Raw genomic sequence first — 19,260 nt, forward strand, 5'->3', positions numbered from 1 at the left:
ATACTGCATGTATCTCAGACATTGAGGTCGATGTCAAGAAAAATAACCATATGATGAAAATAACATGTTCCAATAACTTTGAGGCAGCAGTATGTGTGATAGAGGCAGGCTGCCTACATTAGAATCCTACTCTCCCACTGGCTAACTGTAGGACACCAGTCAAATCACTTAATTGTGACAAGTTTCTTCATTTTAAGATGGAAATAATGATAATAGAACCTAATGATATTGTTGCAAGGAATAAGAGACTTAATATATATGTGTTGACACAGGGTAAACACCAGGTTTATATATATATGTTGACACGGGGTAAACACCAGGTAAGTGTTATGTTATTGCTGTGGATCTGAAATAAAGCAAAGAACTTCATTTATGAAAATGAGCAGCAAGTTGAAAGGTTTCTTATGCTTGTGGTCAAGACAAATAGAATGCTGTCTGTTCCACCAGCTATGATAATGTTCTTAAATGAAGGAGGTTGGACACTTCTTGAAGCCAGGGATTATGTCAAAATACTTTGAATCTCAAGTGTCTAATCATGCCTTACATGTAGGAGTACTCAATACATGTTGAGTGAACATTAAATATTTAAAAAAATAAATTAATGAACACATGGATTGACAGTTTTCAGAAGAAGAATGATAGTCATATAGAGTGTGCTTAATATTTAAAATTAAATGCAAATTCTTTTCAGAAGCTTCTTTCAAAACCTAAATCTACATCTTAGAATTGGTTCAGCAGTCCCCCCAAAAGGATTGATATAGTTCAAAGTATTGCAGTTTTCTATTTCGACTTCAAAGTGACAGGAAATACTTAAAGTCTCTTGAGTGAAAGAGGTTGTACTTGTATCACCTCTTGACTAATAAATAAGTCCTATCATCTTTTTTAAAGAGCCTATCTTGTTAAGAATTTTCATTTATATAAACAGAGTTTTATTAGCTTGAATTGGTTGTAGATTTTTTTTTAAAACTAAGATTTAAGTAACATACGACAAAGGCAACATTCCTCTTTTTGAAATTTTAAAAATACTTCGGAGTACATATTCTATTACCTATGTTTGTGTTTCAAAATTAACTATATATGGCATGTTTTTCCCTGGTATAGTATGTTTTTAATCTAGGAATCACCCGGAATTGAGCTGTATAATTATTTTGTAATTCCAGTGCTTATAATATGTTTGCATGATTTGTTTCTCAGAAATAACATGGGAGGTGGTATATAATCATTTCTTACCCTATTTGAGTCAATTCTTGCTCTGGAAGTATAGATGGGAGGTGGGATGTTGAAAGCCTGAGGGACCAGGTATTCCTCAGCATCCATCATATCTTCCAGGTCCTCTTCATCCAAGAGATTCTGAAAGAACTTGCTGTCATTTGGACTGGGAAGCTTCATGCGATCATCACCCTAAAAGTTTGCCCACCAGACAAACAAACAAACAAAGATTCTTCATCTTAAATATATGGACTTTGCAGCAAATTTATGTAATATCAAAACAAGTGGTTGAAAATTCAGGCACTCGTTTAAAAAATAACTGTTTAACACATTTACCAGTCACAAAGGAGCTTATAACATACTTAGATATGACACGGTAAGATAAATACATTTAATAGAATGTGATAAACGCCATTAGAGGTAATTAAAGCAGTATGCTATGGCTCTTTTGAGGGAGGCATAATCTATTTCAGACGTGAGAATAACTGTATAGGCTTCATTGCCAAGATGTTGTTTGAGCTGTGACTTTAAGAGTAAGTAATAAAGGGCAATTGACTTCTCAATCTTTACTGTATTTTATTTGGTTGGTTTGATAGGGTAGAGTTATCAGGACATGTAGGCTCCATGATTTTTTTTTTTTAATGTTTATTTACTTTTGAGAGAGAGAGAGAGACAAAGCGTGAGCAGAGGAGGGGCAGAGGGAGAGGGAAACAGAACCTGAAACAGGCTCCAGGCTCTGAGCTGTCAGCACAGAGCCTGACTCGGGGCTCGAATACCCGAAACACCAGATCATGACCTGAGCCAAAGTCAGATGCTTAACAGACCGAGCCACCCAGGCATCCCCATGATTTATTCTATAGAATGACACTGTTAAAGTGATAGCTTTAAAAATCACAGCAAAAGTGGCAAATAATATAAACAAGGGTGGGAGAGACACCAAAACCCTACTCTTTTTTTGCCTCCTATATTTATTAAATATGTTTTTTTCTATTTTTCAAAATTATGTGACATTTTTGTATATAAGCAGTTTATGCAAGTTAATTTGGGAGAAAAATAACTAGGAACTATTAGATTCTAAGTCCTGACTTTTATCTTCATGGCAGATGCTACCTTGTTTCATTGAGGAAAATTAGTTCAGTGTAACCCAAGGTCCACTTGTTTATGATTTAGGCAAAATAATCATAGAGAAATATATTATAATTTTTAAATTATCCAATCCAGTGTTTCTAGTGTTTAATATAAAATGTTCTTTTGGACTGTTATTTGATTCATATGTACGTCCATTCACTGGAATCTGAGTTATTGCTTGGATACTGTATATCTCCCTTAACAAAACAAAATATATTTATAAATATTTTTTAGGAAATTGAATGCAATATACTGACACTTTTAATTCACTGTCTTAAACCTGGACAAGATTAAAACAAAAATCCATCTTCCTTTTATTCTGAAAGGGAAGATTATCATAATGGACATGACTTAACGCATAATGTTAACAAAAAGCAGAGTGCTAGAAGGTTTATCTGAGGATAAGGACTTCTTATGTATATGGATAATCATAATTATCTGGCCATTCAATAGCAGAGGCACTTGGATACTAAGGCAAGATTCCTAGAAGGAGTTCTGACATCAACTAGAAACCTCTTTTCCATAAGTCATTTCACATGATATTCTGCTTAATCGATTTATGAATGGTGATTTACAAAGTTCCAGTGTCCAGATATGTACCAACCTGAATAACTAGATATCTTTGAGGGTCTCGAGCCATCCTCGAAAATTCAGCAGCCAGTTCCTTAAATTTAGGTCTACTGTCTGCATCAATCATCCAGCCTAGAAATTCACACACAGTAAAAGGGTCACTGTATCTATCCATAATTAGGAAGAAGTAGGATGTAAATTTTATGAAAACATAGGCTGTGTGAAAAATACTGTTTTAGTAATAATGATCTAAAAAAAACAAAGAAAGCTAAAGAAAGAAATAATCCAATAGGCAAGGTTCTATCTCAAGCAGTTTGTTGATGTTCATAAGTAAATGTGAATAAGAGAAACTTTTTATTCTGTTGATCTAATTTAAAAGTAATTTTTCTTCTTATGAAACATAACCCTAGGCTAACTATAGGAACTTACAGAATCTCCTATATTTTTTTCTTAAGTGGAGAGAATGCTTCCTTTTTCTTTCTTTCTTTTTTTAAAATTTTTCTTGGATGGCTATAGAGGAGGTGATGGGGACATAATTTATTATTTTCTATTAGGAGTGACATAGAATACAAATTTTAGTTACAATGCAGTGCACCAGCACAGGGGAGGGGGTGGGGGTGGGGAAAGAAATAGAAAGCAACTTTCTCAAGCTGTTTTTTTTCCTGGTGGGGGAAAAAAAAAAAACAATGCAAAGTAATTGGTAATGTTTGTTCAGCACTAGCCATTAGCTTATCTAACTAGTAACCTTTGCAGCATAAAAATACTATCAGCAATTTTCAAGGTATGTATTATTATTTAGCTGGGAGTCTAGATAAAGTGGGTCTTATCTCCCCAGGCTCTGCTTAGCTGATGAGATCACAAGAATACAAGTACTAAGCTTTCCTTGATTTTCTTGCCAAGTGACCCTTTTCTTAGGTATTAAAACTCATAAAAGCAAGGTAAAACTCTCTATTAGGCAAAATCTGTTCCTGATTTCTCATTGTTTCATCAGAGTATCAAAATGAAGTATATAAATCATTTCTTATGCTACTTAGGAGATCAAATTATACAATGTATGCATGTTTTTAAGGTTTTTTGCATAGATGACTACTGAAGATGCTTGATTCAATAAAGTTATAAAGTGAGTTTCTTTTTTCTGGGAGTTCAATTTTTATTCTTGTTCTGGGAAGTCTTTGGGTGTCATTTCATGTATCATTAATATCACCTGATTTCTTTCTCTCTCCTAATAAAGCTGCACTATATGCATCCATTTGCACACATACACAAAAAATTGCTGTTGATACCAAGATGCTAATGAGAAAATAGGTGTTTCTGGAATTATTAGAACCTAAAAAGGTTAACTTCACCGGGAGGTATCCGTTTCTTTCTAACTAAATATTGAGTAAATAGAACTATGCTTAGAGAAAAGGGCATGCTGACCTGAACTGGAAGGCACATTTTTTATTTCTTTCCTCACTGTCAGAATGTATCACACATGTCATGAATATAAATCTGAGTAGACCTGGGTCCAAAGTCTCTTATTAATAAGATGCTTATTCACCTTCACCAGTTTGTTTCTTTGCTAACCCTGTGTAAATCGAAAGGGGAAAACCCCAGATTACACAAGAAAGATTGCTGAATGTTAATCTCACTTAAATTAACTAGGAAACTCCAGAGACTTCCTTAATTCTATTTAAATTAAGAGCCTAGGCTGCCAAAACATATTTATAATACGTATGTGTCTGGGGCATAGAAAGGAGGAAAAAAAAGTAAGAGCGTTTGATGTAAACAAATGATCAAATTGAAAAAAAAAGTAAACATTCATAATCTTTTTATTTGACTATAGATTCATGTCTTCCTACTTTCCATTCTGTCCTGCTAATTTCCTGTTGACTAAAACTGGTAAACCTATTTCCATTTAATTCATTTTTTCAACTATCAGCTTCAAGCTTTCTTTCTTTATATCAGATCATTTGTTTAGACTGCTATTTTCCTATAAAGATTACTAACATTATTGTAACTAATTACATCTCTTTATGAAAGACAATGTGATTGTCATGGAAATGATAAGAATCAAAGTGAAATGAATCAGAAGAGAAAGAGTCATATAATTTTGACTTCATAACATGGAAGCATGATATTGCTTCCTATTCATAATAATCACAAAAACGCAGGTGTTTACATGATCTTTTCATAATTATTTTTGGACTTTTACATTTTTCAATATACAAAAACATTATGCAGGTAGATTAATCTGTACTATTGCTTTACTAAGAGTGATGATGGTGATGATGAAATTATTTTGCAATCTTACATTTGACCATGACCATGTAAACGTCAATAGTGCAGATAGGAGGCTGGGGCAAACGTTCTCCTTTCTCTAATAAATCCGGGATTTCTCTGGTTGGAATTCCATCATAGGGTTTTCCTCCAAAGGTCATCAGTTCCCATATGGTAACTCCTAAATTGGAGATCAAATATTTACATAAGCATATTAACAACATACTTTGAATAAACCAGCAGTATGCCAGTGACAAAAGAAAGCTCCCTAGAAGGCAATCAAAATTAGACTAAAGAAAAGCTCTTCAGATTTCTATATTCATTAGCAGAAGCCCAGTGACAAAATCTTTGTGGGAAATTCAATTATCTTATTATTGTCTTGAAATTTTTAATGAGTAGCAGAGACAATTCAGAGTGCGTATCAGAACACAGAATCTTTTCCCCATGTCTACTTTTAAGTAATGTTAACATTTGCTGATTCTAGTTAATTTTCACTACACCACATTAGAGTCTATCAAACAATTTACTATAAACATGTGTATCCAGTATTAAGTAAATATGATTGCAGGCAAAATCTGATGTTGACTAATTTTGACATTAACCTCTTTGCTATTAAAAGCCCTATGGGCTAAGCTGTGGTGCCAGAATGAATACCTTATGTTATGATAAATAATCATGGCTCTCTCTTTAACTCACACAAAGAGAACAAGTGGAAAACACACACACACACACACACACACACACACACACACACACACACACACAGATTTATTTCTTTAATACCTGTGAGACCCTGAGTGAGGAATGATCCATATATACCATAATACATGTGAAGTAGGCATCACAAAATTGAAAGGAATCAATAATAGTTGATCCCTTAGATAATGAAATCACCTTCTTGAATCACTAGAAGAGTGATTTGTTCTGTAAAAGCAAATACCCTAAATATTAACATGCAAATAGCTAGCATTGATGAAAATGATTCTGATTTGAACAATACTATACATATTACAGACCTCTTCTTTGTGATCTAATAATTATACAATGAAGAAGTTATCATTTCTTAAGGTTAAGGATTGTAAGTTCAGAAAGATCTGTATGTGTATAGGAGTCTCACCAGGTGAATTTTGATTGGTGCATATAATATGCAAAATATGGTTTAATATAAAATCCATTAATTAGGACTGTGCTTTCTTTTCCATGTCCATCTGTAATGAATTATTTATTCATTTTTAGTTCATAACAGTTATCATTGACTAATAATAAAAATACAAAGCTTAAAGTATAAAAGTATATGTGAATTGCCAATTATCCTTTATAAAAAGATCACTAATTACCTGATTTTTTGGTTAATATTTATATCTTATAATTCTTATATAAAAATGTAATTAGTGACACAATTTAATTGATTGATCTTTATTAAACCCTACTTATGAGGCACCTGGGTGGCTCAGTCAGTTGAGTGACTCTTGGTTTTGGTTCAAATCATGATCTCATGGGTTTGTGAGATCGAGCTCCATGTAGGGCTCCATGCTGTCAGCATGAAGCCTGCTTGGGATTCCCTCTCTCTCTCTCTCTCTCTCTCTCTCTCTGTCCCTCTGTCTCTCTCTTCCCTTCCCCTGCTCTCTCTCTCTCTCTCAAAATAAATAAATAAATAAACTTAATTTTTTTTAAATCCTACTTAATTTTGCATATTAAAAAATGACTTCCTAGAGCCAATAATTAAGATTCAGTGTCCATGAGGCAGACTGGAACAAGTTAAGAACTGGATGGCTGTCCATTTCTATTCAGTCAGTCAATATAAATACACATTTATAGAATATATATTTAATGAGGACATTTTATGAACTTATGTATGCAATTATAAAAGACAGAATACATGCCCTCATATCTCTATCAGAACTTACAAGAAAAATGCAAAGCAATTACAAATCAAAATAATAGAAAATATAATAAACAGAAACATAAATACAAAAACAAAATCAGGAACATCAAAACCCCTACTTCTGCCAATAATAATTTAATTAAATCTTTTTAGGAGTGACAAGATAGGGTTAAACAGAGATGGCTTCATGCAGAAGGACAATTACAGGAAAACTGAATCAGAAACATTCTCAAAACATACAATTCTATCATTCAGAGATATAAACCATAGCCAATGCATATTTATTTTTGTAAAAATAAAGATGAACCCAGTGGCAATTTTTTACAAAGCTTCACTGTAAACAACATTATGTTTCTGTCTTGTATACCTTTTGCAATCAACTATAATATATCATAAAAATCCTAAAATGCCTTATGGGTATGGATTGATGACCTGGGCTATATTTCAAAGCAGAGTACTACTTATCTATCTATCTATCTATCTATCTATCTATCTATCTATCTATCATCTATCTTTCTATCAATCTATCTATCATCTATCTGCCTACTTACTTATTTTAGAGGCCATTTAAAATTTGACTGTAGTAGACTGTTACATTTATTTCAGGGAAACATACATAGGAAAAAGGGAAAAGAAAAAGAAAAAAGTATATGACATATATCAAAATATATGTGTAATATATAAATCTATCATATAAAATATAATCTATGGATTTATCTCTATCATATAATATATAAGCTAATTTGTACCATATAATATATATAATAGATTTATGTTTCTATTAAGTCCTTACAGTTCAACAACTAAATTTTACAAGCATTTTCCTATACTTGTTTAAATCTCAAACACATCACACTTTCTACTTCTAAGCTGAGTAGAACACATGAGGCCTTACATGGAAATTTTAAACCTATAGCATACATGTATAGAGGAGGAAAAAAAAAAACACTTTAAAGAAATGTCTTATTTTTATTTTACTTTTATTTTTTAAAATATTTATTTTTGAGAGAGAGAGAGAGAGAGAGAACGCGCGAGCGCCAATGGGGGAAGGGCAGAGAGAGAGGGAGACAGAGAATCTGAAGCAAACTCTAGGCTCTGAGCTGTCAGCACAGAGACCAAGATGGGGCTCAAACCCATGGACCTAGAGATCACCACCTGAGCCAAAGTAGGAGCCTTAACCAACTGAGCCACCCAAGAGCCTCTTAAGTTTTTTTTAAAGATAATTTGTGCTTTTCTAGATAAGAGGTGTAAGTTCTTTAATGATTGAATAGCTTAAGTCTTTTGCCTAAAAAAACAATAATAAAGATAAAGCAAACTTTAAATTTGAGTGAACTAAACTGTATCATGCTTTCAAGACCCACCACTCCCTTTTTCCTTAAATGGACATTGTGCTTTTAATTTGTAAGAAATACTGGTTTTATTTAAACTTAGAAAAGCTATTGATTCATTCTCATTAATATCTGGATGGACTTAGGTTGTGAATAGACAGATGCTAAATATCTCATTTCAACAATTAAATTAAATGCATTACATGAATGTTCTAAGTTTAAAGACCACTCTTTTCCAGTTCATATTATTCACTCTCTAATAGGTCTGTTTATTCCAAAGTAATCTGTAAATTAAAATCAAAGGTGCAATTAGCAATCTTCTCATATCTCTCCCCTCACATTTAGTGCTCTCACCTATTTGCTTTCAGTAATTGTTCTTTGTTACAATAACTTCTTTCTTATTATAGAACAGACATTCTTTCATTTTTAACACGTTTTCAAAGAGTTTTTGATAATTAAGGCCATGAGGTTCTATGACATTGTTCCTAAACTAAAGTTGACTTTTTTTTTTCCTGTCAAAATGATCACAAAAGTTGCTACCAAACCAAAGATTATGGTAGACAACTCAACTGAGATATTAACATATTACATTTTAGAGAATGAAGGAATAAAAAAAAAGGCAGATAACAATATTATTGAGGTTTTTTTTTTTTATGGAATAGCAAAGAGTTAATTCCTTTAAGAAACAAGGCTTATAAGTATTTCCAACACAATAAAATAAGTTGGTTTAAGATATTTCACGTGAACCTAATATATTTAATTTTGCCTTAAAACCCTTAATTCACAAGGAAGATTTATTTACCATAACTCCAAACATCACTCTGATGGGTGAACTTCCTGTAGTGTATACACTCCAGAGCCATCCATTTAATTGGCATCTGAGAAATAAAAAGAGAAATAAAAAGTTAACTTTTTTTAGTTATATAAAAATTCATTTCTATAGTCATTTCTCAAAATATGAGCTTCTAGGCTTGCCTCAGTTGTATTTTTTGATTGTGTGTATAGAAAATATAAATATAATAATAATAATAATAATAATAAATGTTATTTTTAAAGTTTATTTATTGTTTAATTTACAACCAACAGCATATGGTGCAACATTGATTTCAGGAATAGATTCCTTAATGCTTCTTATCCATTTAGCCCATCCCCCCTCCCACAACCCCTCCAGCAACCCTCTGTTTGTTCTCTATATTTAAGAGCCTTTTATGTTTTTTCCCCCCTCTCTGTTTTTATATTTTTTCCTTCCCGGTCCCTTATGTTCATCTGTTTTGTATCTTAACTTCCTCATATGAGTTAAGTCATGATATTTGTCTTTCTCTGGCTAATTTCACTAGCATAATGCCCTCCAGTTCCATCCACATTGTTGCAAACAGCAAGATTTCATTCTTTTTGATTGCCGAATAATACTCCATTGTGTGTATATATATATATATATATATATATATATATATATATATACACCACATCTTCTTTATCCATTCATCCATCGATAGACATTTGGGTTCTTTCCATACTTTGGCTATTGTCGATAGCGCTGCAATAAACATTGGGGTGCATGTGCCCCTTTGAAACAGCACACCTGTATCCCTTGGATAAATACCTAGTAGTGCAAATTCTGGGTCGTAGGGTAGTTCTATTTTTAATTTTTTGAGGAACCTCCATACTGTTTTCCAGAGTGGCTGTATCAGTTTGCATTCCCACCAGCAGTACTTAATAATAAATGTTATTTTTTAATACAGGGAACAACAAATTGAAATTTATAAAATTCTAAAAGTGAAATAACCTAAAGATATATTTTTAAAAGCTTCAAAAACAATGACAAGTAAAAGAATAAAATAAGTATCATTTTCTCTATTTCTTAATGTTCAGCAATTAATTCAGTTACTAGTTATTATGACTCTCAATACTATTCTAAACATCTAAGATATGTGCTTCTAAAAATATGGTCTATTACATTTTTGCCCCCAAAACGAGACTCCTTACATTTTCAGTTATCCCTTCAGAACATTTCTGACCACCAGTACAATGGACTCTTTCTACACTTGCCCTTTCCTTTTTCCTCTCATATAATCTGGTCACTTAAAACACCCACAATAATGTATTCCAAAGTTAGGCTTGCTTTATTCCCCAGCCACAAATGGTCTCCCTTGTTTTGGTTAGCCAGTATTGAAAATACATACCAAAATACGTATTATATAAAAGGATACGAGAGGATCAGTACCAATCTATTACCACTACAAGAAAAACAACTCACATACCCTGCTGATGATGGGTCAGCAGAGTAAGTTTCAACTAGGAAGGGCAGCATTATATAGCTGAAAATAAAATTAGGTTCTACAGAATAAAGATAAACACTTCTACTTTGCAGTTGAAAGCTTAAAACTAAATAGGCCTTTGAAATCATGAGGTTCGCTGCTCACCAAGGTGACATCAAGGTAACTCTATGACAGAATCATGGCATTCAGTGAAAGGGAACAGAAGACACATTGAAAGTAATTTCCCTATGGGCAAGGAGTTAGCTGACTTTATGGACTACGGACATTGTGTTAAAGAAGTAAGTTTAAATCACAGGTGGCTTGATAAAGACTTAATGGTAACTAGGCATTTAAAGCTATAATGAATCTTGCTTTAGACAAATCCTACAGCTGTATGTTCTTAAGACAAGTCAAGTCATGTGATTTATGGACTTCTACTGTGCAATCTTGTAGTGAATTTCAAAGCTGTGGTCTCAAACTGCTGCAATTTGGTAGTAAACAGGCAAAATAGTCTAATAAAATCAAGGAAAGGTCAGGAAATACTACAAACCTTAAGTTTTTTTAAATTTTATTTTCTTTTGTCTTGTGATAAGATTTGAAGATATATAGTTATATAAGATATCATACAAAGTTATATAAAAATCATATACTACATGATACATAAAATCAATGCTAAGCATTTAAAAGCATTGCAAAATATTTATAACATATATTTGGATGGCTCATGATAAATAAGGCACACGATAAATATATTTATATGACACTTTAATAACTTTTTTTGTTAGCAGGAGTTTATACATAGGTTAAGGTTGCATTTGCTTATTTCATTTGGCCTCTCCTGGTCCAAGTTTTGCCACATAAGCTAGGGGGACCTCCAGATGGAGAAGAGATATCCTCACTGTATAGCCAAGGCCAGCAACCTTAGCATCAGGTTAATGAGAAAAACAAGAGCCGGAACTAAGGCATGAGCTGGGACCATATGGCAGGAATACAGTTGTCAGGCAGGGCCTGAGACTAGAGAATCAGAAAAGTAGAAGAGGCAATGGCACTGTTAAAATTCCTGGGACATAGCAGTCTGCATTCTGGTGGAGAGAATCAAAAAATAAATAAAGTAAATTGGCCAATCACATTCTATGATAAAAGCTTAAAAAAATACAACCATATTAAGAGGAATCTGTTGTACCTGGTATAGGAGGATTCGAAGTTAAATAGGATGATGAACTTTCCAGTGAGTTATGGTTCTTGGTACTAGCCAGGTTACTATGAAAGAATGGTTGGGTCTCTCTGTAGTAGCTAGCCCTGCGTTCTTAGGATCAATGAAATAATGTCTATGGCCCTTAAGTGTAATATCTGGATTTCCAAAGGATCCACCTACTTCCCACACTGGATGTGACATAAGGACCACTAGAGATGAATTGTCTTATTTTGGCTAATTTTGAGAAATGGAAGTTGGTTCATATATATGCATTTGACCCTGGGTGGGAGAGAAGGCAAATGGTAGAGTTGAGATTTTATAATCTCTTAACCTCAGGCTTATTGACTTCTTACAACATATAAGGAGATAAAAGGATATCATACTATATTTTCAAGCAATATTGTTCTAAAAAGATACCCACCTTTCCTCCATCAGCATTATACTCTTTTTCATCTCCTTCTAAGAGCCTAGCTAGTCCAAAATCTGTGATTTTCACATGGTTTGGAGATTTCACTAAGACATTTCGGGCTGCCAAATCCCGATGAACAAGCCGTCTTTCCTCCAGGTACATCATTCCCTGAAAAACACCAAGTTCCAAAAAGACAGTTAATGCCTAGGCTTTTCTATTTTCTAAAAAGTAGTTCCTTTGCCTTCAGTTGCAAGTGCTTGATTTCTCTAAGTGAAGCCAGAATCCTGGAATATTTTTCAAAATTACGAAAAACCCAATAAAGGGATAAAAAAGCAAACGGCAAATAGTTTTTGGCCTTTTCCCCTAAAGTCCTGTAAAGAATGAATTACCTGTATGTGAACTAAATGTTAGATCATTTTTTTCCCCAGAGATTTTGTACTCTCTTGCAAACACTTCCATTAGTGAAGTGTACGTGCGTCTCAGCAGATAAGCTAAGAGACCCACACATTTCTAGTTGTTTTCTTCTCAATAACTCCTGCTTGATGTCACTCTCCCCTTACACCCCTTCTCCAAACACACCAATCGTAATTAAAAAAAAAAAACAAAAAAAACCCCCAAAACTTCATATGCAGGTTTAATGGCACCAAAATCACCATCATAGTTTCTATCAAAGCTGAATAATTATATTATTCTTATTAATTAGGCAAAAAATGAATTATACCCCAGAGGCATGAAAAGCCTATACTTTTTTAAAATGGTGTCAATGACAATAGTATTCATTAGAACAACCCGCAAGTGAAATTACATTGTTTATAATGACCCTGATATTAGCCTTTAATATGTTTTCTTCAAAAAACATATAGGGTTATTAAAATAAAATTTATTACTGATTGCCAACAATTTACATATATCCATATATATTCATATGGGGATATATATATATCTCCATAATTCATAAAAGCAATAAATAAAATTGTACTTTGCCAGTAAATAAACTAAGAATCATTAAACATTAGCCTTAACTAAAGGTTGATGAAAAGAAGCAAACTCAGAGGCCTAGATGGGAGCGAACATATTTTTATTCAAGTGTTAGAGGAAATTCTGTATTTGAGGATTTCAGTGGTAAAAAACATTGTCGCTTAAAAACAAATCATAATTATTATAAAATCATTAAAGCATACTCTCATGCCAATTCCAAATCAAAGCTGTTGGTAGTTAATATCACAATTGCAGGACTTTGAAGGATTAATGGTTTTTGATATCAAAACAAAAGCTGCGGAAAACAGACACATAAATCACACAGGTAAAAAAAAAAAAAATGAACCATATACTCAGTGTAGTGTAAAGAGAAGATTGCTTCAAACAGCATCGTGAGCCAAACACTATACTATAAATGCCCATTCAACACAACCAGTGGACGTACTGCCTGATATGGTCCAACTAGTCAGTAGTGTATTTGTGTTTTCTGAAATCAGTCCACAACTGAGATTTATAAGGTTTCGTCCTCTTTCCTAAACAGTGTTTTCTCTTCGATTATGCCAACTAATAAATTCCTAGAATAAATTGAATCTGAAAACATATAACCCTTATACGACTAAGGGATCAAAAAAATAGATTTATTGTCTTGGAGATAAAGTATTTTTAATTATTTGCCCTTTTAAGAAATGTCCAAAAAAACATTCATCATTATCTTTCCTACCACTTTCATATCAGAATATGGAAAGTGTGTTTGCAACAAGTTAATATTCAGATCCACACACAATGACAGAATACACACTATGTTCCAGGCACTGTGCTGGACATCAGGGAACAAAAAAAGAGTCAGAGAAGATCTATTCATTGCAGGAAGGCAGAGCTGTTAATAAAGTGGGCAGACGTGGAATACAGGCTTGAACGGATCAATGTGACACGTGTAAGGCATTTAAGGAGAGCTGTGTTTTAAGGATCATTTGTAGTATAGCCTAGAAATGTGCACGAGAGGGGAGCCTTCAGAGAGGTCCTGAGGCCTAAGTAATGTTTGAATGATGTCCATCAGTTGGGCAAGATGAGGACAAAATTGCAGTTACAGAGAACACACACAGGGGCACCAATACCACGGTGTACTGGGACAAAGGTAAGTAATTCTGTATTTCTAAATCATTATTCATAAAGGAGGGAGAGTGATGAGTGGTGAGGCTGACAAAGTAAGAAGAGGCTTGATTCAAAAAGGGCCTCTTACGTGTTGTGGTAGATAATCTGTACTTCACTGTGGTGATGCAGAAGTTGTTTGAAAAAGGAGAGTGACACAGTGATCACTGGAGTCTTGCAAAAAAATCACCTGGTGTATAAACAAAGGACTGGACACAAATACAGCAGAAGTCAGGAGCCACTGCCACAATGCAGAAGAGAAGTGATGAGGTGGAAAAGGATGAGAGATAAAGTTTGCAGATTGGCAGTCTGAGCTATATCCAGCTTATATGCAGTTTATATGCATATATATTTTTGGCCCACACACTGGGAAACTCTCAAACATCCTCTTTAGCTGATTACTGGCTGTACCCCATTGAGGGCACCTCCAGTTGGCCAGGATCCCACCACTCACTATTACTACCCACGAATTCATTTATGATACTCGTCTAGCTCCTCATGTATGATCATCTGAATCTTCAACTAAACTAGTCCACAAGAAATTTCAGGGAGAGAACAATTTCAAGTTACACTTATACAGTAAAGTAACCATCCTGGTAATTGAATAACGAAGAGGAGTATAAATTACAAATGATTCTATTTTCCGACTTTTGTAATTTAGGTGGATAATAATTCCTTTAACTAAATATTATCCTAATGCAAATACACATATATTTCTTCACCATGTGCAAGAATAGTGATATATTCTATACCAATAGGGAGCTAACATTCACCAAGAAGCTTAAGACCCTAATGACATATCCATATTACAAGCCAAACTTCAAAAACTCTATATGTTCTTTGATATTCTATATGCCAAGTCTTAGCAGGTGATAGACTATCCTGAACCTCTGAACCTCAATTCTATTTGTCTTAAAAAAATGTTTTCTTCAACATAATGAAAACTCAATTCAGGCAACCAGATGGTAATTTATGTATAGTTTCCCTCACTCACCTGACCATGATTAAAATATAAAAACAGAAGCATCTATATCATTACCAAATCATCAAAATACACTTGTATGGTTGCTTTGTAACTATGGAACATCATGGTTATGACTGCTTTTAGATCATTAATTATGACTGCTACCTTAGTTCTACTTTCACACCTGAATTAGAGTGTTGAATCATCTATTGGATTGTTCATGATAGTTTTCTCCACATTGCAATTATTAAGATAGGATTTTCTTGGTGGATGATTTCATTAGAATCACAGTCTCCGTTAGATTCCTTCAAAATAAAATCACTCCTTAAATCGGAGCGTGATGCAATTAAGGAGGCAGTTATTAGCAATAGCAGTGACAAAAATAAACTGGATGAAGTCCCTTGAAGTTTGAAGATGATTAAAAAAGAAGGGCCATTCATTATCACTGAAGGGATAATGCTGTGTTGGTTGAAAAGAAACTTACTCTCCCTTGTAGCAATTCCCATGTCCGTGCCATGTCTGCCTGGGTGGAGTACATTATGGGACTATGAACACTGACAATAATGACAGCTAACATTGACTGAGTACTCAGAACACAGCAGAACTAAATGCTTCTACATTGGCAGGTTAACTTAATCCTCTGAGAAGCGTACTGTTTCATCCCATTTAAAAAAAAATTTTTTTTTTAACGTTTATTTATTTTTGAGACAGAGACAGACAAAGCATGAACGGGGGAGGGTCAGAGAGAGAGGGAGACACAGAATCTGAAACAGGCCCCGGGCTCTGAGCTGTCAGCACACAGCCCGACGCGGGGCTCGAACTCGCAGACTGTGAGATCATGACCTGAGCTGAAGTTGGACACTCAACCGACTGAGCCACCCAGGCGCCCCTCATCCCATTTTAAATACGAGAAAACCAAGTCTCAGAGAGGTCAACTTACTTCCTCCAAGTCATCTAATGAGTGACAGAACTGGGATTTGGTTCCTGTGGGGTTCTAAAGTCTGCGTTTTTAAGCCTACCCCCTCTCTTGGTGGGTTACAGGGTTGTGTGAGCATGAAGAAATTAATGTACACAATGAAGTCATATGGCTTTAGAAGATCCTAGTTCTTTTGGAACAAAATATTATAAGAGATTTCTGTGAATTTCAGGGAATAATGCAAGTGACTGACTTGTATTTTTATTTAAAATTCAGCTAAATTATAGAACCTTTTTCTTATTTAGTGGGAATTTGAATCATATAAATTGGAAACTTAATTCTTGCTTTGACCACAGGATATGAAGGATGGTGGAGTTGGTCTGAGTGCAGATTCTGGGGTCAATCACCTGGATTGAACCCCAACTCTGCCATGTTCTAGCTGTGTGACGCTGACAAGTTAATTAACCTGGCACTCACCTTCATCTCTAAAATGGCCATAATAGCACCTATACCACAGATTGTTGTAAAGATAAAATGAGTTAATATATGTAAGGAGCTTAAATCGTAACTCCCATATAGTAAGTGCAGGGCATGCAAGCTTTTATTACTGTTCTACAGATAAATATCAACAGTCATAGTGTGAACAAGAATAACTTACCCTCATTAACTTGAATTGCTTATTCCAGAAAATCTGTGAATCCCAACTAATATATCACAGTAGGCGCTCAATAAATGTTTACAAATGGTGATATATATACCCACAACCAATCCATCATGATTAATGCGTGGATACAAATTCCAAATAATTACTGTTCAAAGTATTATTTTAGTAATGATTCACCTGAGGATGCTGTCATATAAAGAGAAGAAAAAAACAGGGAATCTACTAAGAGATTTGGTGCCCTCCATGAATACATCACAGAATTAGGATCTTAGTGAAGTTGAAGGTAATTAATAAGATAGGTTGGAGAGTTTTCCATGTTGCAGGAAGGGTGAATAAAATAGTCCACTTGTACCGGAGTGTGTGTCTTTCATCAGCACTGACGGGAGTTTTCTGTAGACATGTTTTAGGGGCATTTTGTCTACTTCTAGATCCAGGTGCTATAAGTCTGATTTTTACTCAAACTATTCAGAATTTACCATTATCCAAACCATTCAGTATTTTACCATTTTTCATACTTGCTCTATATGCTGTAATGAGTTTTCTTACTCATTTTATGTTTTGCTTATACCTCTCAAAAGGTGCTTTAATAAATACAAACCTGATTCTGACTTTCAGAAATGCACTTTAATACCAAATCCGAGGATAATTTTATTACAATTGAGTTGAAAGTTTTAATCTCTGGTTAAAATCGACTCATCTAAATAAACTGCTCTGTGGAAACAAAAATATCAGTGACTGACTTAATTTTAAAATAACAGTATTGACGGACACCTGGCAATGACCTTCTTCTCAATATTATATTTGAATCACAACTGTCTAGCAAAAATGCATTATTTCTATGTTTTAATCCAATGTGAAAATGTATTCTGCCCAGCTGCAGGAAGCTAACACAAGTCAAGAGAGACCAGACTATTTTTGACAATAAATATTTGCTTCCCGTATATAGGACATGTGACACTTTCATCAAACATGTGTGGAGCTAAAAATTTCAAGCTGCAGTCAGCTTTCACAGGCATTAATTCTCTGGAGTTAGCAAGAGTACACTTTTTTCCTGTTTTCATTCTAATAACCTCAAGCTTTTTTAATAACACAGGAAGCTTCAGGAAAGCTAGCCGCAAATGAAAATCACTCCTCTTTTCTACTTTTCCTTCTAAAAGCAATTCTATGCCTGAGGGGGGAAAAATTCAACTATAATGCTCTCTGTTAGGGCTAAAGATATGAGCATGTTCAAGGGAAGAAAGGAGCCTTTTTGGATGAAGTAACTGACTTTATCCAAATAGCTCATGAAGGGAGACTAAGGGGGCTCATAATTAAATAAACTGAGAAGCCTTTTCAACTAGCAAAAGCTTGTTCATGGCAGCGGAGAAAGAACACAGAACTGAATGTTGGAGTCAGAAGTCCCAGACACGCTGCTCACTAGGTTTTTGACCTCAGATACTCATTTCACTTCTCCTATAAAAGTGACAGATTGGCCTAAATGATCTCTGAGGTGTCCTCCAGCTTTAAATTTTTATTCAATGATAGATGGAATTGTACAATAGATCTGTATAAAATACTAAATTGTGGGCCAATAAAAGACACACAGAATAGTAAAGAAAGATGTAGACTAGGTGCCTTCCTTCAAATGTTTAGCAAGAGCCGTGAATATGTTTTAGTAAAAGTCAGCATCATGCATCCAATGTTTAAAATAACAGACTTTAGAAATAAACCCCAGCTCTTACTAGGTCTGTGTCCTTGGTCAATTTATTTGTGCGTTTCAATTTCCTTATCTATCAAATGGGGACAATAATAGTATGTACCCTGAAGATTGTCTTCAGGAATCAGTGTCCTCATGTTTGTAAAAACACCTAGTACATTCAATATTCTAAGATACTATGCGTTTTCTAAATAAGTAACCTCTAATTGTATTGAAAATACAATTTGACTACTTAAGAGAAAGAAAAGGTAGTCAGTACTGTTAGGCAAAGTAACTTTTCTTTCTCACTCTATTTGTCCCCAGATGTTCTCCTACTATTCTTCTCAGAGGAAGAAAAGCAGATTCACATGGCTCTCCTAAACTAGCTTGGAGTTAATAGTCATGGTTAATTCTTACATCTTCCAATTGCACTGATGATCTTTACGAAATGTGATTAGGCTGCAGTTCTTATGGAGATTTTGAAATACTGAGGGCTAAATTTACATGAGTTTAATAATGTGCAATGAAAACAATATGTGTTGATATTTGAAATGTGTTTATCAAATATCCCCAATAATATATTTGAGTGGGTGTTTGTGTCACACACACACACACACACATCTAGGAGGTGCTGTGGTGTATCGTCCAGAAACTTCTTCAGGACCAGCGGACT

General features: G+C 34.2%; 1 protein-coding gene across 1 annotated transcript in view; it reads right to left on the reverse strand.

The window, feature by feature from the left end:
- Positions 1–19,260, reverse strand: part of ERBB4 (erb-b2 receptor tyrosine kinase 4) — a 710,253-nt gene that overhangs the window by 34,168 nt on the left and 656,825 nt on the right. Inside the window, exons 21-25 of the mRNA XM_042993912.1 lie at positions 12,254–12,409; positions 9,182–9,257; positions 5,201–5,347; positions 2,942–3,039; positions 1,231–1,401 (exon numbers count right to left, since the gene is read on the reverse strand). Of these exons, the coding sequence (XP_042849846.1) occupies positions 1,231–1,401; positions 2,942–3,039; positions 5,201–5,347; positions 9,182–9,257; positions 12,254–12,409 (648 nt within the window). The remainder of the gene's footprint in view (positions 1–1,230; positions 1,402–2,941; positions 3,040–5,200; positions 5,348–9,181; positions 9,258–12,253; positions 12,410–19,260) is intronic.

This window comes from Panthera tigris, chromosome C1 (genome assembly GCF_018350195.1).
Source record: "Panthera tigris isolate Pti1 chromosome C1, P.tigris_Pti1_mat1.1, whole genome shotgun sequence".
Lineage (NCBI taxonomy): Eukaryota > Metazoa > Chordata > Mammalia > Carnivora > Felidae > Panthera > Panthera tigris.